Source organism: Monodelphis domestica, chromosome 1, assembly GCF_027887165.1.
Source record: "Monodelphis domestica isolate mMonDom1 chromosome 1, mMonDom1.pri, whole genome shotgun sequence".
NCBI lineage: Eukaryota > Metazoa > Chordata > Mammalia > Didelphimorphia > Didelphidae > Monodelphis > Monodelphis domestica.
In genome coordinates, this window is record NC_077227.1 from 478080799 (window position 1) to 478108584 (window position 27786).

General features: G+C 39.4%; 1 protein-coding gene across 1 annotated transcript; it reads right to left on the reverse strand.

Annotated features, from left to right (window-relative positions):
* Nucleotides 1-5138: 5138 nt before the first annotated feature.
* Nucleotides 5139-26842, reverse strand: NELFB (negative elongation factor complex member B). The gene is made up of 14 exons (XM_001366951.5): nucleotides 26405-26842; nucleotides 23471-23634; nucleotides 22826-22925; nucleotides 21877-22107; nucleotides 18998-19183; nucleotides 16592-16704; nucleotides 14611-14713; nucleotides 13123-13218; nucleotides 10301-10443; nucleotides 9813-9919; nucleotides 7593-7734; nucleotides 6802-6910; nucleotides 6370-6517; nucleotides 5139-5514 (listed from the first exon to the last, which is right to left on the reverse strand). Exons 1-13 carry the CDS (start codon nucleotides 26504-26506, stop codon nucleotides 6371-6373), a joined length of 1743 nt encoding a protein of 580 aa, XP_001366988.1. The 5' UTR covers nucleotides 26507-26842; the 3' UTR covers nucleotides 5139-5514; nucleotide 6370.
* Nucleotides 26843-27786: the final 944 nt, after the last annotated feature.

A 27786-nucleotide genomic window follows, 5' to 3' on the forward strand; every position in this document is an offset into this window, starting at 1 on the left:
ATCTGGGGTGAGGGGTTGAAGGACTGCACCAAGTGATGGCAGAGAGCGGAACATAGCCTAGAGATGTTGCAGAGGTGAAATCAGGCTTTTTGGCAAAAGCTTGAAGAGTGGTAGGCCTCAGGTGGGAAGAGTTGATGAAGATAAAAAGGGCTCTAGATGGCCTCCAAGGCTTCCTAGCCATGTGACCCTGGGCAAGTCACTTAAACCCTGTTGCCTAACCCTTACATAGTATTGATTCTAAGAGGGAAAGTAAGGGTTAAACCAATAAATAAACAAATAAAGCTCTAGTCAGTCACCCCAGTTCTGCTCCTTATAAGCTGTTCATTACTGAGACAGCATCACACTAGATGATGCCATTTTTTTGCGAAGGGCACCCAGAAACACGAGGCAGTTATCGTTGGCCTAACCAATGAGTTCTTCAACAGTTTTGCCCTTCAGTTTAAGTGACAATTTCCTCCCTGGTCAACCTGGACACAATGGCCACGTGAAGACCCTAGACCTCCTAATCCTTGGGTCAAATGGGACCAGGACCAACTGAGGATGGAGTTCTGGGTAAACATTAGTTCTGCTCCCTGAAACGCCACAGGTTTGTATTTCTGTCAAGTACTGCCATATGTAGATTCTAGCTTGGTGGCTGGGCCAGGGACACATTTCATTTAATTTTCAGGAACAATAAATCATTCCCAAAAGTGCACCAAGAGTTGTATTAGACTCCCAAACAAGACTCGGGCACTAGGAGATTGCTTTCAGCAACCTTTTGGGAACTGGAAAGTTTTACAACCAAGACTTTCCAAGCACCTCAGAGGCCTGAAGTAAATGGGAAAGAGGTCTCCAATGGGCTTAGCAATTGCAAACAAATCCAGGACCAGAGAGGAGACCATTCTGGTCATCAATTTCAATGACAGTAGCATTTCTGCAGAGAACTCGACATGGAGTCAGGACACCTGGGTTCCAAGCTAGACCCTGTGCCTCGGTTTCATCTGTAAAATAAGGACAACACCATCTGCGCCACCGCTTCACTAGGTTGTTATTCGGGTCTGAGAAGACTACAGCATGGCATAGTGCTCTGTAAATGCTAAAACTCTACTGAAGGTTGAAGGTAAGGTTAGGAGAGCTAAATGGCCAACCCAAGTATCTAAAGCAATGTCCTGTGCGTTTCCCTCCACATCTCTACTGCCATATCCTCTCTAGTTGTTGTTTCAAAGGTAAAGAGAAGGAACATAGCAACAAACCACACTTACACAGTGCTTTAAGATGAACAGACCACCCTATGATGTAGGCAGTACAAATACTAACTTCCATAAACCGAGGCAAATGATTTATCCAAGGCCACACTGCAAGTTAGTCAGGTCCTGATTCTAAGTTCAGAGTTCTTTCTACTCTACCATGATATCTCTACACAAAGAATGGAATCCTGTTCTACAAATAGCAAAACTGTGTGTGTGTGTGTGTGTGGGGGTCTTCTCAATTTATTTTTGACATCTCTTGACATCATCTCCAATAGGCCTTTTCCCCTTTGCCAACCTTTCCCCAACAGCATCTAGTGCCAGACCAGGGTCTCTAGACCTCTCTCCCCTTCCTACCCAGTTAAGCAAGTCCCTGAACTTTCATGCTGACCCAGCTCTCAGACTCTTTAAGTCCTGAAAAGTCTTACCCTAAAGCAACGCATTTCTACTGGTGAGAATTTTTGGTACTCTGAAAGGAGAAGGCATTTCTCAGTGGAAAGTCCTATACCAAACCCTTGAAAAGGTAGGAATCTCACTCAACACAAGTACCACATTAAGACCAGGAGGCTAAGGCAGAGCACATGGCAGGGCAAGAGAGCCTCAAGGAGGAGGAAGGCCTCAGGATGAGACTATTATAGGTAAAAGGAATGGGCAGTGGTGAAAAGCTGCCTACCTAAGGGTTTACTTGTTGTTTCAAGTAGCAACATTAGTTAAGCCTGGAGGACCTGACTGTATAGTTCTTCTAGAGAACCTCCCATGGACAGACTCCTGGCAATTAGCCAACCAGCCACATGCTCAACCACTCAGGACTAGGGAAAGCTTCTGTCACTCATGCAGTCTCTACTGTGACATTTAAGAGAAATCCAACTAGCAACACCCAATCACACAGAACCACACTTTTCAGACCAGGCTCCTTCCACCTTGGATACAGGAATCCTCAGTCAAGCTTCCCATCCAGGAAACATGCTTTGTCCAGACGACATCTGACTTAATAGTTAAGGGGGGCAGACAGGTGGCTCAATGGATAGAGTCAGGTCCAGAGAAGGGAAGTCCTGAGCTCAAATCTGGCCTCAGACACTTCCTGGCTGGGCAAGTTACCCCATGACCTTGCCCTTACTCTTCTGCCTTCAAACCAATAAAGTATTGATTCTAAGATAAAAGGCAAGGATTAGGAGAAAAAAGGTTAGCTAGCTTTAATGTCTGGTGAAGTAGGAATTCAGGCTTTGGCTGAATAATTTCTAATGATAGGTACTCACCTCCTTAGGAGGCAGCCATTATCTATATTGGATGACAATGTACTAATTGTTCAAACCAAGGCTTTGGATATGTTTTTTTTTTTAATGTGCTGTTTTTGTTTTTTTTTTAACAAAAGCACTTAAAAAATTAAAAGCAATTAAAATTTTTAAAGTGAATTATCTCAATGTTCACAAATTTTTTTTTTCACAATCATTTGAGGAAGAACTAAGTAAGGCTCTCTCTGATAGTTTGCCTTTTTAGGAACTTAGGAATTAGAATCTTTGGCTCTCTTGAAAAATAAAATACACAAGGGGCAGCTAAGTAGCACGGTGGCCTGAAGTTGAAAGGACCTGGGTGCAGGTCTAGTCTCAGAGACTTTCTAGCTATTTACCCTTGTGCAAGTCACTAATCCCAAATGCCTAGTCTTGCTGCTCTTCTGCCTTAGAACTGATACTGAGGCAGAAGGTAAGAGTTTTAAAAAATAATAATAATATAGATCCAGGTAGTCTAGAGGGAACTATTAATAATCAGTGCTAATTGTAGCAGCCAAGAAAGACTTCACACACATGCACATGCCAGCACTTGTGTACTTATACAAACAAGCAGACTTGAAATGACAGCATTTAACTACAAGATGCAAGCTACAGTCCAGGGGTGGACTTTTTTTTTTTAAATTTCTGCTTTCCATAGTCAAACTCTCCAGCTCAAACTCTTGAAGTCATAAAATGTTCACACTGGAAAGGCTCTTCAAAATCACCCAACTCAACTTCATTTTATAGCAAAGGAAACTGAGGCCAGAGCACTAGAGGGATATGACTAAAGATCACACAGAGAAGTAGTAAGTCACCCAGAAACTGGTCCAGTCTTCTTTCCCTTAAACCATCTGGCTTTCCTGTCTGATGTGATTATTTGGCCTAAGAAAAACATTTTCTCTGGGTTATGTATTAAAGCCATTTTCATCTCCATAAATGAAAAAATTCAAATTAGTCATTTTCCCCTCAGAAAAATGGCTCTGAATATTAGGAGAAGCCCTTATTTACTAACAGCAGGCACCTGGACAAAACAAGATCTATAAAGTAATATAGTTTTAAGATAAAATCAATGTCCTATAAATGTCCATTTACACAACTGTGAGAGAATGAACATTTCAACTTTTATTTTATTTATTTGGAACTCTAGAGGCAATGTCGGATTGTAGATAGTGCTCACCACAAAGCCAGGAAGACCTGGATTCAAGTCTCATCTCTGACATACACTGGCTGTGTGGCCCTGGACAAGTTACTGAACCTCTTAAGGTGACTCTAAGGTGTCTCTAAGACTAGAAGTTTCAGAGAAGGGGAGGACCTGCCCTTGTAGAGAGCATTTCCTCATCTGATGTTCCCTCTATCACAAAATCAAAGGCCCAGTCTTTCTCTCTTTCTGGAACTTGGACCTTGGTAAAGTGGCTGAAGAAGGGGCAACTAGGTAGCACAGTGGATAAGCACCAGACCTGGGTTCACACCTGGTCTCAGATACTTCCTAGCTCTGTGACCTTGGGCAAGTCATTTCACCCCAATTGCCTAGCCCTTACTGATCTTCTTAGAACTAATACTTAATATTAATTCTAAGACAGAGAGTAAGAGTTGTTAAAAAAAAAAAGTGATGGCATAGAATCCATAACGCTAGAGGAGGCCTAAAACTGAGAGGTTTTGACAGTGTCTGAATCTGAAATGTGAGAGGAGCAGAGGGGCTGCTGCTGGGAATGCCCAACATCCTGAAGCAGCTGACCCACATCAGAGAACTCTGCCTAGCACAGCCGCTGTCCTACCCCATTCTCTGGGGGCAGTCCCCTTACTCGTTGTCTCTCTGCTATGGCTCCTCTGACACACCCTGTGGCTACAGGGGCCCGATCAGCTACCCAGGCACTGAGATTCTCAGCTTTTCTTTACACATAGGCCTGGTAAGAAGCTTTGGGTGAGGCTGTTCTTAGAGATACAGCTGGCAGCAGAATCGCTGTCATGACTGTGGAGGCTGACAAGCACATAACTTCAATTGTTCAGGCCTTAGTACTTTTCAGTTTGGGATGGCTGGTCCTGAAATGAAGTCTATTTTACATAGATTTGTACAACATTTGAAAAACTTGCTGAGCAAATTATTGGGGTCAAAAAAATTGTTTGGTAGGGACAGAGAGAGAGGTGACCAACCTAATTGAGAACAAATTGTTTTCAATTATTTTAGAAGCACTCATTTTTATGTAAATAATTTCCTAATGATCATCTCAGTAATTCCACTTAACAATGCCTCAAAATTTAGCACAGGTTCCATTATTTACTGGAAAGTACCAGGATACTGCTTTGACAGTAGGTACAATTTGGATGTTCACTAATTCAAGGCATATTACCCCCTCTTCCCCCACCCAAACGAATGTGGTTGGATTATACTGTGAATTCAGAAGCCCCGTCATTGACTTGAAGAACCAGACTGAAATAGTCCCATTCCTTTGTGTCAGGTCCCACAGTTGCCAACCTGGAGATTCAGGAGGCAGCTTACACTTCTCAGTGAAGTCCTTTTAATGAGCCCTACATATCTAATTCCTCTTTCATTAATTGAGGTGACCAAGGCTCAATTCTGATACCTCCAAGATGGAGATCACCAGGTGAACCCATGGTTCTCTTCTTGCTTAAAACAGAAACTGTCTTTTCACCATATAACTACTGTACCTTTATTATGGTAATAAAAAACCAACAAAGCAAAACAAGAACCAAGAAGTTTTCCAAGTCACTTAAGAACATAAGAAAACACATAAAACTTCTGAGAGGCTGGGTGTCATGGCACACCCATATATCCACCTACTGTGGAGGCTGAGGCTGATGGATCACTTGAGTTCCAGAGTTCTGAGCTGCGGGAAGATGGGTACCTGCACTAAGGCTGGCACTGATATAAGTCCGTGGAAGGAGAGAGCCACAGGGCTGCCTGAGGAGTGGTAAACCAGCCCATTTTGGAAACAGCAGATCAAAATTTCTCTTCCATCAGCAGCAAGGTCAGGTCTGTGAGTGGCTGCTGGAATTACAGCCTGGGTGAGACAGAGAGACCAAGTCTCAAAAAAAACCCCACAAAAACCAGAAACTTTTTCTCAGGCTGAAGGTATAAAATAACATGAAGGCCAAGGTCTAAAGAGGTCTGAAAAATGAAAGTATCTTCATGTCCTATGATCCAATTCAAGGAATCCAGCAGCAACATTAAAACTAGGGTGGGCTGGGGGAAGAAATCCTCAACATACTTTCCTCTTGATCTCAGAGGCTTCCCCAGGATTAAAAAAAAGTTTCAAAAAGACTCTCTAAATCCATCAGTCACTAAAGAATCACCTAGTTCTAAAGAGGCAAGCATTATCATCTTCATCTCACAGATGGAGAAACTAAGGCACAGAGGTTGCCTATGTAAAGGTTATATAGCAGGCTAGAGATGGAATAACGAATAAAATTTTAAACCAATGATTCCAATCTGCCACGCTTGGACTACAGGATTATTCCATTCTTATCTAACCAAGGTTCTTGGAGAGCCTGTGTCATTTTGTTTTTTCATTCTGGACACTCACTCCACTGAACCCACCATGACTTCTCTGAATAACTCAGTTTAAGAAAGTTGAGCTATTCTTCTCTTCCAGATTTAAAAGCATTCCCCAATGAGAAGGAAATCTCTTGGATAAACCATGGGCAGGTACACACTATCTTCAGACCCTTACCACTGGTCCTGATGAAGCTAGGATCTGTTAACTGCACAGATTTTGTAACACTAACAAAACTTGAGCATTCAATGTAAAGTCCTTAGGAGATTCTTCATGGTGTGAATGGAAAACATTCCCCTTAAGAGCTATGGAAAGCTAGATGTCATCAGGCACCCTAACCACAGAATCAAAGGATCAAAGCACCTCAAAGCGCTGCAGGGGTTGGGACAGCAGAAAGAGGAAGCTCTAAAGCAGGAGCTTCTACCACCTGGGCTGGACTGGGTTTACAATGTTCCAGGTGTTCCAGTTTTTCACCAAGCTGATTATAAAGATCCTTCACAGCCTCCCCACTCTGCAGAAAAAGAAGATGAAAGTCATACTTTTGTTTTTAGGTTGTTACTACCAAAAACACTAAGTCTTATTATTACCCAAGTGTTTTAACATAGACTACTGAGATGTGTTTAAGATATAATTAAAACCTGAAAGTAATTACACTTCAGAAGCTGCTATCTAAATAGAGCAGATTTTTCTCTGCTTAGCAGGAGCCTGGGGACAGGATTTGAATTTCAGGTCTAAAAGCACTTTTCTTCTGGCTTTTAAAAACATAATCGACAAAGGGCTAACCAACAAGCTCACCTGACTGGAAGGTTCCAAAGTTTTTTGGAGGGACTCCAATTTAGTAGGGGCCACTTTGTGATGAAGGTGAATCAGTAGCCTGAGAACATGGCGGTGTACATTTTCCTTTCTAGATAAAAAAGAAACAAGTATCATTTTCCTTCCCACAGGATGGAATAGGTGGCTGAACTAGGCAGGGATCCAAGAAAGTGAAGGTAGATTTACTAGCTTTTCAGGAAAATGAAGAATGGAAGTAAAATTTGTGCTACCTAACACAGGAGCCTCTTCCATCTGTAGCACCTTTCTCTATTCAGAAATCTCTTGCTCCTCACACTCTGGCAAATATGAAGGGTATGTTTCAACAAGACTGGCTAGTCTAATGTTTTCTAATCTAATACCTCAAGAAAAGTGCTATCCCAGAAGAGATTCCCATATAGTCCATTTTAGATACTGTAAAAATGGAGATTTGAACCCTAAACTCCAATCCCCAGAAGTCCTTGGTACTTCCCCAAATTCCCTATAATCTCACCTGAGTCCCCACCTGGTCGAGATCACAATTAGTATTTAAACTGCTGGTAGCCCCTACCTCGACCATAGGACCTCTTCTATGCTCACACTCTCTCTGCTTGGCCATTTGCAAGATGTAGTAAGTAAGCTTTGAATGGGTTAATCGGCCCTAGGCATGTGGTTTTCTTATTTTGTATTTTCTTTATTCCTTGATTTCTAATAATCCTTAATAAACCTCTTAAAATATAATATTTTTATTATTAGAGACTAATTTAATTATATAGACACCTCTACAAGTAAGTTACCTTGAAAGGCAGGTGAGGAAGAATCCATCAAATAGACTGGTACAAAATTCTTCCACAGCAAATTCATCTGCCAGCAGAGTAAGGTTCCCAGTAAGCAGGTGAAGGAATATATCACTGAAGGCCAGGTCTCCAAATGTCTCCACTGCAATAGTAATGGAGGGTTAACTAACCAGTGTCTTCAAGAAATCAATTTCTATAAAAAATAAATTTTATTTTTAAAATTCTGAACTTAACAAACATCAAATAAAATAAATACTTCTGCATGCAAAGTAGAACAAAAAAGGAGGATTACACATGAAATTGACAATCTAGTTTATACAGTTTACTTTTTCTTTTAAGTACATAATAAATTTAACACATAACTTTTGAAAGTATCTTTTTAGTCTGTTTCCTTCTAGACTTCCTTCTGTTCATTAAAAAAAACAACAAACTTCAGGGGCAGCTAGGTAGCTGAGTGGATTGAGAGTCAGGCCTAGAGATGGGAGGTCCTAGCTTCAAATCTGGCCTCAGAGACTTACCAGCTATGTGACCCTGGCTGAGTGCCTAGCCCTTACCACTCTTCTGCCTTGGAACCAATACATAGTATTGATTCTGAGACAGAAGGTAAGGGTTTAAAAAAAACAAAACACTGCTATAATAAGCCTCTTTTTTGTCTTTGTTTTTCACAACCCTTCTTATCATTAATCATTCTCCTATTCCCATAATATCCTTCTCCACTGAAAGAAGAAAACCTTTATAATAAATATGTAAGGTCAAGCAAAACAAATACCTATATTGGCCAAATCCAAAAATATGTATGAGGAGACTAATTCTTAATAATTATTCTGTAACAAGAGGAAAGTTATCTAGATTGCACAGCATCTACTTTCCCCCACCCCAGAAAAAGTCTTTAAAATTATGGTGAATTACTTCTACTTCCCCTCCTGGTTCTGCTTCTGACCTTCCAGACTTTGAAATGTGCCTCAATTCAATGCCTGAGACTTCCTAAAATATCCATCTACTCCTGTGGACTTCTCACCTAGAAGATTCACCTGTCCAGAATGTTTTAGGCTGGCTAATCTTCATTTCCTTTCTGGTCCTGCTTCAGACTTTATAGACCTCTACACCAACCTGGACACTTTTCTTCCTACCCTATCATCCCTCTTTCAGCTATATTTGGTATATATATATATTCAGCTATATTCTCCCCTCATTAGACTGTCTTTCTTTTTGCTTGTATTAGTGTCAGGAGTGTTTGGCAAGAAGATAAATGCCTGCTGCCTTGCCTTGTGTAGAAAAGCTAGCACCAGAGAATCAATTGTGGTACCTACAATTTCTGACACCAGTGCCAAAAGCTTGTAGAATAGATTCTCTTCCCTCGTTCCTTGTGACTCCACAAACCAAAAACCAAGACTCCAAGGACAACTTTTGCACCTGCTGCTAGGAGTTAAGGCCTCATACTCTTCTCTCCTTGAGACTTCTTTCCACAAAAGAGTAGAGTGGAAAGAGCACTGAACTTAACAATTAAAAGAGATGGTTTCAAGTCCTGGTTCTACCACTTACTATTATATGACCTTGGGCAAGTCACAAACACTCTGAGCCTGTTTCAATCTTATGTAAAATAGGAGATAATAACCTTTATGTTGCTATTACAAGGTTGTCGTGAGGAAATCCTATCTTATTATATTAACTAAGGCAATTAGGTGGCATAGTGGATTGAGAGCCAGGATTGGAGACAAGAGGTCCTGAGTTCAAATGTGACCTCAGACACTTCCTAGCTGTGTGACCGTGAAAAAATCACTCAACCCCAATTGCCTAGTCATTGCCATTCTTTTGTCTTAGAAGTAAGAAAGTTAGTAAGAAAGAAGGTAAGGGTTTAAAAAAAAATAACGTGTTTATTTGTACTTTATGGTTTACAGAGCAGTTTACATTATCTCATCTGATCCTCAAAAGAACTGGATAAGGTAAGTACTACAGGTATCATAATCATTATAATTTTTCAGATTTGGAAACTGAGACCCTATGTTCTTATTAGCAAACATTAGGGGTTTCCCGATTCCAAGTTCACAGTTCTCTTTTCACTACACCAATATAAATGTCACTTGTTCTTCATAATATGCTATTCTCTGTCCTAAAATGTACCTTACATTAGGGCCCTTTGAAACCAATCTCTAATCCAAATCCCTTTTTGTCCTCATCCATAACATTTTGATAAGAAAAAGTGAATGAGGCAAGACTCACCTAATCCAGGAAGAAGTCGGAGAAAAGCATTTTTATTCCTTTGCTTTGTTATGTGAAGGACATAATAAAGCCCCATTTCACAGGCCATCCTGTGCTCCTGCAAGAATCTGATACCAACCAAGAGAGCACAACATCAATATAGCAACAGCTCATCTGTCCACAATGGTACCCAATGAACCATCACATATTATACATATAATATAGTATATTATTATTGGTTACAGAGATTCTGTGATTTCTGACAAGATTTTCTGAATTAACAGCATTGGTAAGTCTTTAGGACTAGGGAATTTAATCACTATAACATGTTCCATCTAGAACCCACAAAAAAAAAAATAACTTTCTTCCCCTCTTATCTTTAAGTATATTTTCAAAAGGCTGGATTTTTTTTTTTTACAATGGCTTAAAGGATGGACTATTTATAAGATTCATTTTCTAAGACTTTGCATTATTTTGTGCAGATGTTCTTTTCAACATTGTTGACATACTTGGTAAAGCTTTCAGGAAGGGTATTAGGGTATGTGACTGGTGCCTTCTCTTCTGTTGGTAGTTTCTGATCTACATTGAAAGTATAATCATCCACCACAAAAGACATAAGCATTGGCAAAAACCTAGTGATCAGCTCTGCTTCCTGGAAAAGAAAAGGAAAAGGTCCTTTTCAGCCCAAGTGACATATAACAAAATCTCATTCAACTACAAATTCCCCAACCAGTCATTGAAGGCCTTCCATAATCCCATTCAGTCCTTTTTTCCCCAAATGTTCGCCCTCCCCCTTTATCCTACCATCTACTCAGGTTAGTTTCCCACCCAGTACCTTGATTATCCCCTATTACCTATCTAGAATGTCCTTCCCTTTATTCCATTCCCACTCAAATTCTACTTGTCCTGAATGGACAAGCTACATTTACTCTAAGAAGACTTCCCAGAATACTACAGTCTACTACAATTTTCCCTTTTCTATATTCCTAAAGTTCCTTATTCTAGAACCATATACTTAGGCACAGGAGAATTTCTTTCTCTATTATTCTCTAATTATTTTGTGAGAATAGTAAACCCCAATGAGAATGTGAACTATGGGAGCAGGGCAGAGACCTATTCATCTTTGAATCCACCACAGCATAACACAAGGCATTGAATAAGTGCTCAATATGGGGCAGCTGGGTAGCTCAGTGGATTAAAAGCCAGGCCTACAGCCAGGCCTAGGTTCAAATCTGGCCTCAGTCACTTCCCAGCTGTGTGACCCTGGGCAAGTCACTTAAACCCCTTCACACAGACCTCTCACCACTTTTCTGCCTTGGAACCAATACCTAGTATTGACTCTAAGGCAGAAGACAGGAGTTTAAATAAATAAATGCTCAATAAAGACATTCAATGCGTGGTTAAGATTAAAGTTAACAGAGATGTTCATTTTACAAAATAAAACTGATTCATGCTTGTTTAAGCTTTTTAAAAAACAAAACATTTATTTTCTCCTTAATGATAACTCTAAGACAAAAGGCAAGGGCTAGACAAATGGGATTAAGTGACTTGCCTAGGATCACACACAGCTGGGAAGTATCTGAGGCACAATCTGAACCTAGGTCTTTCCAACTCCGTGCCTGGCTCTCTATCCACTGTGCCATATAGCTGTCTCTTTTATGTACAATTTCCCCTGATATCACCCAAAATGGAATTTTATGTATGAGACATTCAAAGGAACAAATATTACTATGTGGTCAGTCATAGGTAAGCAGCTCAGCAGCAAAATCGAAACTAAGTAATTAAGAGCTCAATTCCTCGCTTTGTCAGCAACATACTCTGCGACCTTAGGTAATTAATTTCTCAGGACTTCAGTTTTCTCATCTTGTAAATGAGGACAGAACCAGCTTCTATTTACAGGGTTCATGAGAATTACAAAAATATTCAAAATAACTTTAAAATGCAAAATTATGTTATAAAAATGCTCATAATATAATGTAATTGTCATTTCTTATTACTATATCAGTCCAATTTCCAGGTATTTGTTTATGCTGGCAGAAAAGCCAAGAAGATAATGGGCTCAAGTGTAACTTTCATTTTAGAACAAATGGGTCAGGGCTTATCTTTTGATGAAATGTTGTGTTTTAATACAGGGGGCTTCAAAATTTCCAAACTGTCCTCAAATAAAGCTGTCCTCAGCATGAATGTTCACTGGTAGCACTAAGAAATTATATACTTTAAGAATACTAGCTAGGCAGCAAATGCAATGACCCAGGACAATTCTGAGGGACTTAGGAGAAAGAACACTATCCACAGCCAGAGAAAGAACTGTGGGAGTAGAAACACAAAAGAAAAATATTTCCTTGATCACATGGTTCCATGGGGATATAATTGGGGATGTAGAATCTAAACAATCACCCTGGTACAATTATCAGTAATAGGGAAATAGGTCTTAATCAATGATATATGTAAAACACAGTAGAATTGTGCATTGGAGGGGGAGAATGGGAGGGAAAGAACATAAATCATATAACCATGGAAAAACAGTCTAAATTAATTAAAAATTTTTCAATTAAAAAAAAAAAGAATACTAGCTAGGTGGTTCAGTGGATAGATAGCCAAATCTTGGAACTGCTACTTAGTCAAATGAAAGGTAAGTGTTTAAAAAAAATGATTTTGTCTGATGAAGTCCTTCAAAGGATTAACCATTTAGCAATTATCTTCTGTATTCCTTAGCAAGACAGCTTCCTCTACAAATAAATGCCTGGACACTTAGTAATCATAGTACAAAGTCAAAGAGTAATGGAAAGGCCCAAGGCAGTCATCTACTCCCATCCACACCTAAATAGAAATCTACCTTACAAGTGGTCTGCCAGAATCTACACAAAGCTGTCAGTGATGGGAAATTTACTCCCTTCAGGAAGTAACTCATTCCACTTTCGGATAATTCTAATAGTTAGGAATTTGCTTCTTATATTGAGCCAAAGTCTGTTTCTGCAACTTCAGTCCATTACCCTAAGTTCTGTCCTCTGAGTCAGAGAAATAAATTTCCAAAGGCAGAGTTGTCCCACATGAGTCCAATTATTAGGCTAGTCACAGAATTAACCTAAAAATGTTACAGCTACAAGAGTCCTTAGAGATCATGTGATTCTACTCTAAGACCACCCTCTCCACTGCCATCATAGAGATGAAGAAACTGAGTCTCAGAAAAGGGAAATGACTTGTTCTAGGTCATATACCTAGAGAGAGCTGGGACTAGAACCCAAGTCTCCTAAATCTCAGCAGTGTTCTATCACACCCCTCCCTTAACTAAAGAGAAGATTAAGATAACTTTTAAATTCAGAGAAATTACCATCTTTGGCTCCTTGAAGACCTGACTGTCAATCATGTCCCAAGCCCCCTGTCCCAGGGAGAGCATTCTTAACAGTAACAGCAGATCAGGACTTTCCTGTAAATTCAGAAAAAAAAAATTTTTACTGCTCCCATTCTATTTTTTATAACCTTTAACTAGTGCATTTTACAAGAAACTAGATTATTTTCAATTATTGCTAAAAGTATCAGTTTCACAGAACCAAGAAAACAGCTTCTATTGATTATACACTGAAAATAACTATGAAAGACATACAAACTCTAATCAATACAATGACTTCAGAAAACTGAGAGGGAAATATATTCCCCATTTTTCAGTAAAGAGGATTCCTTCTACAAGAGCTTTTCTTTTTTAAATAACCTTTTTAAAAAAGTAAACAAAATCCTCTCTCTCTCCTACCAGCCCTCAATTGAAAGAGAAAGAAAAACAAAGCCCCTGTAATAAATACATATTGCCAAGCAAAATTCCCAGGCTAGACATATCCAAAAGTATATATGACTCAATCGATACTAAATCCTGTCAAAGAGGTAGGCAGCATGTTTTATCATGAGTTCTCTGGAATCGTGATTGATCCCTAGGTGGATCAGAGTTCATGAGTCTTCCAAAAGTAATATATGTTTAGATTATTGTTATGGTATAAATGTGTCCTATCGGTTCTACTCACTTCCTTCTGCATTGGTTCATACAAGTTGTCTATCATTTCTTATATAAATAATGGCATTATATCAAATTTATATACAAGAATTTGTTCACCAATTCTCCAATGGATGGGTAGACCCTGAGTTTCCAGTTCTTTACTACCATACCACAAAAAGAGTCACTGTAAGGATTTTTAATTTCCTCCTTTTTTAATTATCTTTGGGGTATGGAATTAGTAATAGTATTGTTAGATCAAAGGGTATGCAAAGTTTAATAGCTTTCTGGGCATTGTTATGAACTGCTATCCAGAATGTCTGGCCCAGTTCATAGACCAAGAGTGAATTAATGTACCTATTTTCTCAAAGGGCCTCCAGCATTTGTCATTTTCCTTTTTTGGTCATCTTTGTCAATCTGATGGGTGGGAAGTAGAACCTCAAACTTGTTTTAATTTGCATTTCTCTAATTATTAGTGATTAGAGTATTTTTTCATATGGCTTTTGATAGCCTAGCTTTCAACTTCTAAAAACGGCTTGTTCATATCTTTTGACTATCAATTGGCATACGGCTCTTATTCTTTTAAATTTGAATCAGTTTCCTAGATATCTTTGAAATGAGACCTTCATCAGAGAAATTTGCAAAGATTTTTTCTTTTTATACATAGGTTTTTATTAAGCCACTATGGTGGTCATACAAAGTATATGCTTAAAACATCTCCCCAATACTCTTTTGGCATTTGCAACCAGCTTCTAATGAGCCATTATCAGCTAGCTTGATTCTCATAACAAGAGCAATCTAAATCCGGTTATATCCTCATCAGTTTCTGCCACTCACCCTGGGTAAGGTTTCCTGACCCACCAGTTCTTGCAGGTGTCTTATGGTGCTCAAGGACAAGGTATTAATCGCAAAGGGATCACACAGAATCATAGACAAATCACTGAAAGGAACAAGTGATAAATTTATATTCCCACATAGAATTAACAATTAACCTATTCATTTCCTTAAGCATTACTCTGTTTTTAATCAATGCTCATAATAGCCCCAGGAGAAGAAGGACTTAGAAAGTTAGTCCTTTAGCAAGTGGGGTCAAACTCAAAGAGAAGCAAAGGCCATAAAACTGAATATAAGGATCCCTATAGGCACAAATTAACTCAGAAAATCACATGTTAACTGTATATTGTGTTTTCAGTTCTTTTGCTAAATACTTCCCAATTATAAAAACCAACTATTGATACCAAGGCAAAAGAGTGGAAAGGTCAAGGCAACTAGGGTCAAGAGTTTTGCCCAGGGTCACAAAGCTAGGAAATGTCTGAGGCTAGACTCAATTATATTATAATCTGGTCTGAGTTGGCCTGTGTGTTTGCTGTCTTTCTAGATGAACTCCCTTCATTTTATAAAAGGCATTGAGAAACCCCAAAAGAGAAAGTGATCTGTCAAAGATCTACACAGCTAATTAACTGCAGAACTGAGACCAGAACACAAATCTCCTGACTTGTAGCTAATTGATATTTCCACTACATCACACTGTTTTCCCAGAACCATTCATCTAAAACCTACAGCCTGGGCTTCAAGTAAATAAATCTGTCCATACCATCTAGAAGTATTATTTCTGGACAGAAAAACTAGATTGTCCTTTAAAAAAACTCAGCTGTGGGGGCAGCTGGGTAACTCAGTGGATTAAAGCCAGGCCTAGAGACAGGAGGTCCTAGGTTCAAATCTGGCCTCAGACACTTCCCAGCTGTGTGACCTGGGCAAGTCACTTAACCCCCATTGCCTAGCCCTTACCACTCTTCTGCCTTGCAGCCAATGCACAGTATTGACTCCAAGATGGAAGGTAGGGGTTTAAAAAAACAAACAAACCAGCTCTGTTCCTAATTTTTAAAAATCTTAATAGGTATAGTCTACTATTGATGCAAATACTATTTTTTCCCCTTTAGTCCTTACCTTCCATCTTGGAGTCAATACTGTGCATTGGTTCCAAGGCAGAAGAGTAGTAAGGGCTAAACAACTGAAGGTAAGTGACTTGCCCAGGGTCACACATCTAGTATCTGAGGCCAGATTTGAACAAATAATCTTTGAGATAAAAAAATTATTTTTCCTCCTTAAATTGATCACCTATTAAGTCAAGCTCTGTTCTAAAAGCCTCACCCAGGATTGAAGTTGGATAAAAATCAGGTATCTCTAATTTTGAATCCTTCCAATAATTATGATATGAAGAATTCATAAAAGTTAAGTGCACATTTTCAAACATCGTCCCACAAGGGACACCCTATTTAAAAGAGTACTGAACAATGCCATGGAAAATGCCTTATAAAAATTCCCTTTACAAGACCATAAAAATGGGCAAAAGACAAAGAATTACAACATAATTGGACTCAAACTCCCTAATTATCACAATAAAGTTCAAAATCCACTCCTTAGATCTAGACTCAGGCACATAAATACTCTAAAAAGGAAGCAAGGTCTGTTTAAAAGGAAGTGATGACTAAGATAAAACCTCATGAATAAATTTACTAACTAAGAATGACAATATGCTAGAGAATGGTGGGGGAAAGAAGGAGTAATGTACTTAAAAGGCTATTATAAGGAAAGCAAAGGTTGAAAGAGTCATAGATCAGATTTGGAAGGAATCTCAGATGTCATCTAGTTCAACCCTTTAATTTATAGACAAGGAAATTGAGTCCTAGTAGGCCTCGACACAGTAGAATAAAGCAAAGTTATAATTCAAACTGAGGTCCTCTGGCTTCAAATTCATCATTCCTCCCCACTGTACCATGCTGTTTGTACTATATGTGCCTGAGACAAGCCCACTTACCCCAGCACTTGCTCTTGACCTTTCTTCACTCCATCCAGGAATCCCTGCAGCTCCCGAGCTCTCTTATTATCAACAAATTTTTCTCGAATGCAGGCATCAAGACACCAGGTGAACTGTACGTTGAATAAGCCACAGGGACAAACTCAAATATGTATCTTCTAATTACAGGGTTATATACAGGCCTCTCTACGTGTAGCCAAGATTCACAAGGCTCCTTTTTCCTACCATCTGAATCAAATCTTAAACATAAATACTGTGAGCAACCCAAAAAAATGGCATTTTTTCCAAAGATTGATTAGTTGATGCTCTGAATGTTGTATTCAATAAACATAAAAGACTGATACATGATTTTATAGAACTAGCTTTGAAATTTTAAGACAATTGGGAAAAGAATAGGACTTTAATCTCCTTCAATAGGTGAACTGAAGTATCAGTTCTAAGTCAAAACTGATTAAGCTTAATATCCAATCTCAATCCAATGAATTAAAAAGCAATTATTAAGCACTTATTGTATGCCAACCCTGCACTAGGCACTGGATGTACATGTATATAGGATGAAATAATCCTTCCTGGTGTAAGATTTAAATTAATATTAATATCCAATAACTCCAAGTATTATATTTTATAAAGTTTATTAATAATCACTTGAAGTAGAAGAAATAAAAGAACAAAAGGTATGAAAGCCTAAGAAAATAACACGTGAGTAAAATTCACCTGCCTAGCACTCACCCAACCTCCTCAAACCGTGATCCAGCAAAAAGAGAACGAGAGGGCAGAGCTACACACAACTTATATCTTTCCTACATTAGTACATAACATGAAAAGGAACATAGGAGGCTGGGATTTAGAATCCTGAGGAGCAAATTCTAATTATACCCTTGCAAGGAGTCAAAGAACTGATGGTAAAACACAGCTCTCTCCTATCAGTAAAGAGAATGGGGACTCCAGATACAGAATATGATTGATAAACCCTGTCAGACTAGGTAGATGTACCAGTGTGTTATGTTTAAAAATTTTTTTTTTTAGTGACAAGGGCAGGTTTAATTAGAGGACAGGAATTAATAAATAGGGAAATAACTGAAGCATAAAAAAAACAAAGATCAATAAAGTAACAACAAAAATGCTTATCTGACCATCTTAGGCAAAATTCTAGTTAGAGAAACTGAAGGCAAGCTCAGTTAGCTCTGAGGGTCTATAAAAATATGAACATATATTTTTAGCCAAGGTCAATGAAGGAATTTATTTTCCTGGACTGTACCCAATTTGCTGTGAGGGTTTTATTTTTCATTTTTCTTTTATTGTTTAACTGATGAGGAGATGGGGGTAGCAATGGAAGAGATCATAGATGCTTAAAAAAATAAATAATACATTAAAATATAATCCAAAACAAAGAAGTTTGGAGGGTCTTCAGTTGACTCCTTTCCTCCAGAGCAGGAATGACCCATTTTCTTCATTACACTCTAGAGTATCATTTTATACATAAAGACAGACCTGATGTCATCAGAAAGATGGGCCTGTGCCCCACACTTCTTACTTTTCTAGGAAATATATAGTTTTGAGAGGTGAAACCTATGGACACATATTTTATAGTTTTACTCATTTCTCTCTTTTTTTTTAAACCCTTAACTTTCACCTTAGAATCAATACTGTGTATTAGTTCTAAGGCAGAAGAGTGGTAAGGGCTAGGCAATGGGGGTTAAGTGACTTGCCCAGGGTCACACAGCTGGGAAGTGACTGAGGCCAGATTTGAACCTAGGACCTCCTGTCTCTAGGCCTGGCTCTCAATCTACCGAGCTACCCAACTGCCCCTCATTTCTAATACAGGGACATTTAAATTCTAGAGTCTCAAGGAGAAATGTCAGGAAGGGCTCTGGGACACCTTGCTTCTTTTAAAATGAACAGAATTCTAAGAGCAATGGGCCCTCCTTCTCTACAACCCCGACCCCTGTTTCCTGTGCAGGGGCTTGGCTTGGGCAGTATTAAGGTCAGTTTTAATACTTCCTAGTAACTATCATTCATATCTATTGTCATCTTAGCAATAAACTCTTCATAATTATTTTTCAAGTTCAATACTTTAGGGCAAATTCAAAGGCTAAAATGGTGGTTCCCAATTGGATTTTGTTTCTCATCAATGTTAATTAGCTTACCATAATTAGTAAGCTAAGTATTAGACTACAAACAGAGGCCCCAGAAGCTATAAAAGTTCAATATTCTAGGGAAAGTCTTATTGACTTGATAATTCAGAAACAGAAAAGGTAGATGTCATGATCTAGTCTGTGACGATATCAGCACTTTCCTGTTTAGGGTCATGTGATTAGGACTACCAATTGCCTAAAAGGCTGCATGTGGCTTGTGCTAATGTATTCATCTAAAACTGATAGGTCCTATAGTGTTCATATTTGGTACCTTATGGCAGGGATCAACCATACAAATATCACTGATGTCCAGGTCATGTAATGACATTAGCAGCTCAGCCCTCAAGGTACAGTAATGGACATTTCTTGTCCGAAGAAATAAGGTCCGAAGGAACTGCAACACCATGTCATAGAGTTTCACATTCTTCCCAATCATTTGTGTCAGTTTCTGTACTACCTAAGACCGAAGTCCATTCAAAAGAAAAGAAATGATTTATTAATCTAAAAGAAATCACATTGACATTGCTCAATATAATATGCAACCAACAGTAGGGAGCCTACCTGTGTTTGTTTACTTACCAAGAAGAATTATTCCAATGTAGAGGAGGCATCACACAGGCCTCCAGGCTACCCTCAGATATCTCATACTACTCTAATCTCAATTTCATTATGTTTATAAAATGATATGATGTCTCTACCCCTGAATGAATAGTCCATATGACAAATGTGTAAGCAAGTGTCTGTAACACATTAAGTTTGAATCACTCAATGAAACAACAACAAAATGGTTGTTTTGGTTTTTATGGATTAATTTTACTACTGTGAAAAAATGCCTATGTAATTTAGAAGTGATCTGAAGGACACAAAAAATGTGGTGTAGGGTTAAGCAGATTGCAGCTCATTACCAAGGGGTCTATCAAGGGCATGACCAAAAAAAGAAATGGACTGGTCACATAGTGAGGCCACAAGGTACTTGGGCAAAGGCCTAAAGTGTAGAATACAAGTGTCAAACTCATAGGAAATTAAAATGTAATTGGGAAATGTTTAACAAAATAAATGAGAATTCAACAAAGATGAAGAGCAGGGATCTGTGTCTATTTGAGTCTAACAACACTGGTATGGATGACAATGCAGAGTTGAATTGATTCACCTTATAAGAGATCAGGAGAAGGAAGGGAAAAATGTGTATCTGGTCCAGGGTGAGTCCAAGAAAGAACTGAGAAGAGGCCAGAATGAGGAGGAAGCACAGGGTTACTGGTTTTAAGAGAGGGAGAATGATGGAATAACAAAAGGCCATGATCTTACAGGAAGTTCAGAGTTCATGACAGAGAAGTGGAATGCTTGCAGGTAAATGACAAGATGAAGGGTATGACCTTGTCTGCGGGTAGCACAGAAGCCTAAAATGTAGAAAGTATCTTGTCCAAATCATTCATTTTACACAGGAGAACCTGAGGCCCAGAGAAGTGAAGTAACTTCCCAAAGGTAATTTTGTAACCATATTTCTAGGTCCTCTGGACCTTACCTCCTATGAAGGGAGGATCTAGGGGTGATTACTTTGATTCCAGCTCCTTCCCTTTCTCCAGCCCCAAAACCACATCCTCCAACACCAAACACTGCCTACATCTTCTCTTCTGGCAGCCATCTTGGCAAAATATCTGGCAACAATGCTTTATCTACATCAGCAGAGGGTTTTTACTTGAAGAAAAAGATTCAGTTTAAACTCCAGAAAAATGCAAGTTCCTTAAGGGCAGAGGAAAAGGGGGTTGGGGGGGTGGGGAATTAGAAAATGTCTGACATTAGACTTTGTTTTTCTTTCTTTTTTTTCCATATGGTAAAAGAAGTAGAGAGAAAATAAATGCTTTTTAATTGAAAAAAATTTTAATTTGAAAACAAAAACCAAAGAGCCAAAATCTGCCTCTACACAGCTATTTTTAATTCCACCCTATAAATTGGGGAAAAACAAGTCTAACTTCTTTGCCTTATGACAGGTCTTCAAATGCTTAAGAATAAAAGTATCTTTTCCACATCTCAACTTTCCCCATCAAGGTTTTGATATATTATAAATTGGCAAAAGAAATTAAATGGGAAGTTTTGGGGGTGTTTTGCAAAAGCTGCAGATAACAGAAAAAGTTTATCTAAACAATGCATACTATATATATATAATATTATGTAATATGAATATATTTTATCTTTTAACATAATAAATATATATAATTTATTTTACTGTAAACACCCCATAAAAAAAAAAGAAAAAAATCCAAACTTTTCTGGTATGAAGGGAGAGCCAAAAAATTTTATGTAGGTTTTCAAAATCACAGAAACACGATGTCTCTAACCCCTGCAATGTGGAAGGCATAAAGCTCAGAGGAGTTGATGGACTCTCCAATCTGCCTCTCCCAGCTCTAACTCCTCTGAACTAATCCAGTTTTTATAATAACAGCAATCATAGCTAGCATTTATATGGTGCCTAATGTATGCCAGATATGTTACAATTATCATTTCACTTGATCTTCAAAAATCCTTGGGCTACCATGTTCTCCATATATCATTTTTTTTTGTCAGAATAAACATCCCTAGCTCCTTTGACTGAACTTCCTGAGGTCTTGCTACCCCCTTATCATCCTCTTCCTTTCCTCTGAAAAGTCTTCAGCTTATTAATGCTCTTTCCTATTAAGTGGCACCAGCACTGAACATGCTCCTCCAGAACTGCCCTGTCCACATCTGAGTACCATGGGTGAATCCACTGCCTCCCACATTCTGGATGTGGTGCTTCTCTAGACTTTAAAGAGATCTGTTCACATGTTCCATGGGATTTTCTCAGGAGCATGTCTAGTTGGGTTGTGCCACTGCCCTGCCCTTTTGCCAGTGCTCATTATGGAGCCTGAAATTCTCACAATTAGATTCACTCCTTTAAATCAAATCAAATTCCTAGTTAAGAATCACATCTGTTACCTGAAGGAGGAGTATGTTAAAAAGCTTTATGATTATCCATTGTCACATTACCACCAATCAATCTAGGAATAAGGTACAAGAAAAAAACTCTCTGGGCATTTAAGTTGATAGATGACAGCAGGAGACAGGAAGAATGGCATAAGCAGAGAAACAGGGTGAGGAATGATAGTGTAAACAACATTTTCCTTTGGTCCTCACCTCCCCCTGACGTCTTGTTTTAGGAGAAGGACTAAAGAAGTTGTGTAGGACGGATACTTCATTGCTGAACAGAATGTTCTCCTTCTCTAAGATGTACTGTTTAAGCAGCGGAGAAACTTCATCACCAAACAGAGCTTGGTTATCCTGCCAAATCTGCCGTTTTACTTCCACAGCACATGCCCGATACAACTCCTTGTCAGCCATCACCAGCTTCAATTTCTTTTCAGGAACCTGCAAAAAGAAGAAGTGAACATGAAAACAACCATTCAGTTGATATAATAATTAATCTCCAAAGGTGATTGCCAATTTCCCTTCTAAAACGTAAGATATATACCTGTGCAATGCAGAGTGTAAAATAATGGTAACAGTAACAACAACCCTCATTTTGACATTTCTTAACTAAAAATCAAGCAACTTCTTAAAATAGTTTGGTTTTTTTTTTTCCATTAGAATTACAAAGACCAAATTTCTAGCTGTTGAAGAGAATACAGAAGGGGGGAAAAGCTATAATTTATCTTTCAAAGGAAATACAAGAATACTTCCTCATTACTTTTTTTTAAACCCTTACTTTCCATCTTAGAATCAATACCACATATTGGTTCTAAGGCAGAAGAAAAATAAGGACTAGGCAATGGGAGTTAAGTGGCTTGTCCAGGGTCACACAGCTGGGAAGTAGCAGAGGCCAGATTTGAACCTAGGACCTTTCATCTCTAGGCCAATCCACTGAACCACCTCATTACTTTTAAGAGGTGGTAAAAACAAGGCATTCTTTGAGCCAGACTACCATAAGTGTTCTCCCAGAGCAAATCAAGATAAACTAAGGGAGAAATTGAACCTGCACTATAACAGCCAACAGCCAACATCCCAAGACTGGAAATAGTGGGATGATCTGTCAGTCAGCTAGCATTAAGTGACTACTATGGATCTCAAGTATACTATGCACTTTTACCTTTGGCAAGTGTTTCATTACACACATCACCACTGGCTGGAGGGAAGGCATTTTCACCAGGGAAAAACTCTTCTCCAAGAGATCTTCTAGCTTCTTGTACCTAGAAATATAGAGGTGACAATTATAACAGACTCATCTATTCTGAAAGTAGATTGAAATATACTTTTAAAACCTTTTTCTTTGGGGGGAGGGTCTATGTTTTCTTTTTCAACATGGCTAATAAGGAAGTGTTTTGCAGAACTTCACATGCATAATTGATATTAAATTGCTTGTCTTCTCAAGGAGAGGGGAAGGATAGTAGGGAGGGAGGAAATTTGGAACTCAACATTTTAAAAAATAATTGTTGCTTTTACATGTTATAAATAAAATATTCTCATCCTCATTCTTGTGGCTAGTTTAGTTTAACATGCACCAGAAAGGGCAAAGAAGTAAAACCACATGTTAAGACTGAGAAAATGAGTATTGCTCCCTATGTCCCCATTCAGACTGTTGTTAACTATAATAAGAATTTGTAGTCAGGAAGTATAGTTATCCACTGCCACAGGTAGCCAGAAGAGTTTTTATGTTTATAGTCAGTTCAATAGTAATGGCAATTAAATAACTTTAAAGACAGATATCCCCTGCATGGTTCTTTAAGATTTTTACCTTTCCTCAACCTTTCCTTCAGTAGCAATGGCAGACACTCTCTCCAACAATTTGTCCCTCAGCTCATCAAAAACTGACTGGTGGAACTCAAGGCGAGGTGTCCCATGTAGGTCCAAGAAGGGCAGAGCAGACTGCAATGATGGCAGAAGGACACCATTCTCTGTCTAGAAAGCAAAGGTTCAAGTTTGGTGTTAAATAAAATTCATCATATAGAGGAGGTACAAAAAAAGTGGAGAAACAAGCACATTTAATTCTACCCAATATGAACCATGTACAAAGTCTTTTGAGTACAGTTATTTCCCAAATCTTTTCAGTTGTTGAATAACCCAAATCATCAGCAACAATCTACTAGACTTGGAGTAAGATCTGGGTTCAAATCCTGCCTTCTGAGTTGACTAGCTGTGTAACTACGGGCAAGCTATAATCTCTCTGAATTTGTTTCATCTGTAAAATTAAGCTATCTCATTGTTGTGAGGATTAAATGAGAAAATAATGTACATCAAGTGCTTTATAAAATTTAAAATGCTTTACTAATATGTAAAATGTACTATGATAGTCATCCCTCAAAATATAGGCCAGATGGTAACTCTTACAATTTCACTCTAATTATCATTAACCCACCTTTCCTTACAGATAGGGAACAAAGTCAAACTCACACAGAAAATTCATTCTCCCTCTTGTTTTATTTCCAAATTCTTCAGAGATCTAGTCCAAGCCCTTAAATTTACTCAAACCAAAGGAGAGGAAGTGACTTAACCACATATCACACAGTAACAGTAATAAAGCCGGAATTTGAATCCAGGACTCCTATTGTCTATCTCAGAACTCTAAACTTGAGCATGAGGTTAAATATAGACAGACCCTTAATGAATGCTTTCATTCATTCATTTATTGAACAAATATCCTGTTGTGATTCTTCACTAGAATTCACTGAGAGATCTTAAAATTGCCTCTCCTTTCTGGGATTCAGTTTAGCCAAATGATAGTATTGGACTAGATGGTTCCTTTTGAACTCTGACAAAATACTCAACTTTTCTTTTTTTTGGGGGGTGGGGAGGGGGGAGAGTGTGGGAACCTGACTGGAAAAATTGAGGCACACTTGTGAGGAAAAACTAGGTGGCACAGTAAAGAATGTCAGGTCTGGAGTCAGGAAGGCCTGGATTCAAGTCTGGTCTAAAGGCACCTACTAGCTGTGTGAATCTAGGAAAGTCACTTAACTTCTTTTGGCTAGTCCTTACCCTTCTGTCTTAGTGTTATTACTAAGATATAAAGTAAAAGTTAATAAAAAAGAAAACAAGTGAAGTAACTAGTACCTAAATTCAGTACCCAAGGCCACTCAGTTGTACTATCCACAAAGGAAAAGACCTTATTACCCCACCCTTCACTACCAAAGGCTTAAGAGTAATTTGAAAACCAAACCTCTAGCTCTGTGGGACTTGATCACAGATCATATGGAGATCATATGGATCGGGACCTGGTGGTGAGGACATCTAGTTCAATCTCCTTACTTGCAAAATAAGGAAACTGAAGCCCAGAGAAGTTAAGTGAATTGCCTAAGGTCAGCATTTAAATCCAGATCTTCCGGATTCTAAGCCCAGCACGCTATCTACCTCACAACCTACACATCTCTTTTATTAAACAGCTTTTTGCTTTATGTGCTGCATTTCTGGGCCCCATGCTCCCTTTACTCTGTGGAAAAAAAAGTTAAATAAAATTTTCCTCAGCTCTCATTGTTTATCTGGAAATTAAACTATTTTTTAAATTGGGACATTTGTTCATAACCAGTCCCACATTTTTCCCTTTCTCCATGACCTTATATAGACCACTGACAATGACTTAATGATCATATTTATCAGTTAAGTGCCCTAGAATTGTACTCCATTTAGGCCTGATGCTTTGAACAAAGGCAACTTGGTTCTTTCTTACCATCTCCCTATTCATATCAAGTTTCGACTCCCTAGGAAACATTTTTGTTTTTTGTTGTTCCCAATCCAAAAGTCCTTGGCAGACCGAAAGGGAAAAAAACGTGGAATAGTTCTGCCTTTTCTAAACTATTTTCACTATCCTAAGCAGCATTCTTACCCTTCTTTGATCTTCCTTTTTTGTCCAATATAGCTAAAACAAAAACTTTTTGATATCTATAAAATTTCTCAATCCTGAAGCTTATTATTATTATTCTTACTTCATGTGCCAAGCTTTTTTTTTTTAAACTCATCCTTCATTACCTGCCCTTTGTGTACATGTGAAAAAGATCTAAGGGTTTTACTGTATTTGTAAGCTCAATATTAGAAATTTAATCTTAGGCTACCTTAAAAATCAGTATTCCAAAGGAGGGAACTGACAATAGCATCATGCTCTGCACTGGACAGCCTACAATCTGAAATAATGCATCCAGTTTGGAGCACATTTAAGAAAGGGGATTAATAAACTGGAAAAGCATCCATTGAGCAACCAAAATCATGAGAGGGCTGGATAAAATACATTTAAGTTGGCTGGAGTCCCTGAAGATGTTCAGAATGGAGAAGATTTAAAAGGGTCATGATAACCATCTTCAAGTATCAGAAAAGGTATCATCTACTAGAAATCAGATGTTATTCTTGGACCCAGAAGGCAGAACTAAAAGTAATTGATGGAAGTGAAGCAGATTCAGGCTTGATGTAAGGAAAAAAGTTCCTAACAAAAACTGTCTAAATTGTGGCATGGGTGGCCTTGGGAGGCAGTGGGTTCCTCCTCATTAAGGGTCTTCGGGCACAAAGGCTGGGTGGTCATGTCAAGTTATGTTGTACTGAGAATTTGAGTACAGGTTGGGCTAGATGACAGAGCCTCGAGTTTTTACACCTCGGAGATCCTTCATTCTGAACTCTGAGTTTGAGAGGGAAAAGAGAATCGACCGATTCTTAGAGGCAGATACTAGGGGGCCTGGGGATCCCGCACCTGGAACTGTTCGATGGCTTTGAGGGGCTCGGTGCAGTTGGTCAGTGTCTCCTTCAGGTCCTCACCGTTGGCTACCCCCAGATCCTGCAACCCGGCGAACATGGAGGAAGCCCCAGCCCCGGCTCCAGCCCCTGAGGCTGAAGTGGTCCCGGCCCCAGTTCCCCCTGAAGCGCCTGAGCCCGGCCCAGAGCGGGCTTTCGCCTCCTGTGCCCCATCCGCCCGCTCGCCTCCGGCCGCGGCCGCCACTGCCCCAGGACCCCGCTCCCCCGGCCCACGGGAACCCGTAATCCCGGCCCCGGCCCCGGCCCCGGCCCCAGTCCCGGGCCCAGGCCCAGACTTTTCCCCAGCTCCCTCCAGTTCGATCAGTGCCCGCTCCAAGAAAGTCCGGCCCTTTCCCGGCGTCTCACGGAGCTTCCGGTCCTTCCTTCGCCCTTCCGCCCGGAAACGCTACCCCAGCACTAAGGTTCTGGAGAGAGGCCTCTCAGTCTGCGCCCAAGTACTCGGATGTTGCACCCACCAGCATTTCCTCTGACGTTACTGACTCTCCTCCCACATCTCCTTTCTACTCCTTGTGCCTTTCAAGGACCTGTAGGCAGTTATCTGACACCTTTGCAAGGTAAAAGCAGGAGTCTAGAGTCCTTATCCTAGAGTCCTTCAGCCCTTTAATTTTCCCATGATGAGACCATGAGCAAGTCACTTCCCTTGCCCTGGGTCTCAGTTTCCTCATTTGGCAAAGTGAAGGAGTCGGACTAGACGATTTCAGACTTTCTAGCATTGGATCTCCCCTCTACCTGAGCTGGCTAGAAGGGCCCCTCCCTCTGCCACTCCCCCATCCCCACCCCTCCCCCAGGGAGCTCTGTCACCTTCCCTCAACCCCACCCCAGGGCATCCAATTTGGGACAAATTGGGCCAAATGACTTTCAAGACCCAATCCAGCTCTTGTGATTCTGTGTGTCTGTGGAATTAACAATGGATAAGCATTTCCTCCATGGCCCACTAAGTGCCAGAGAGGTTAAAAGGGGAAAAGGCTTGCCCTCAAGGGGAAAAGGCCTGCCCTCAAGGAGCAACATTCTAATGGAGAAGAGGACAGAAATGACCAAAACATACAAACTGTGCATGACTGAAAGGTCATTTAATGGGGATGGCACTATTGACTTATTGGGATTGGAGGAGAGAAAGAAATATCTTTGAGAAATTATGGAAACAAACTTGCTGTTTAACGCTTACCTTCTGTCTTTGAATCAATCATTCCAAGGCAGAAGAGTGAGTAAAAACTAGGGAGTTGGGATAAGTGACTTGCCCAGGGTCACACAGCTGGGAGGTACCTAAGGTCATATTTGAACCCAGGACCTCACATCTTGAGGTTTGCCTCTCTATTCACT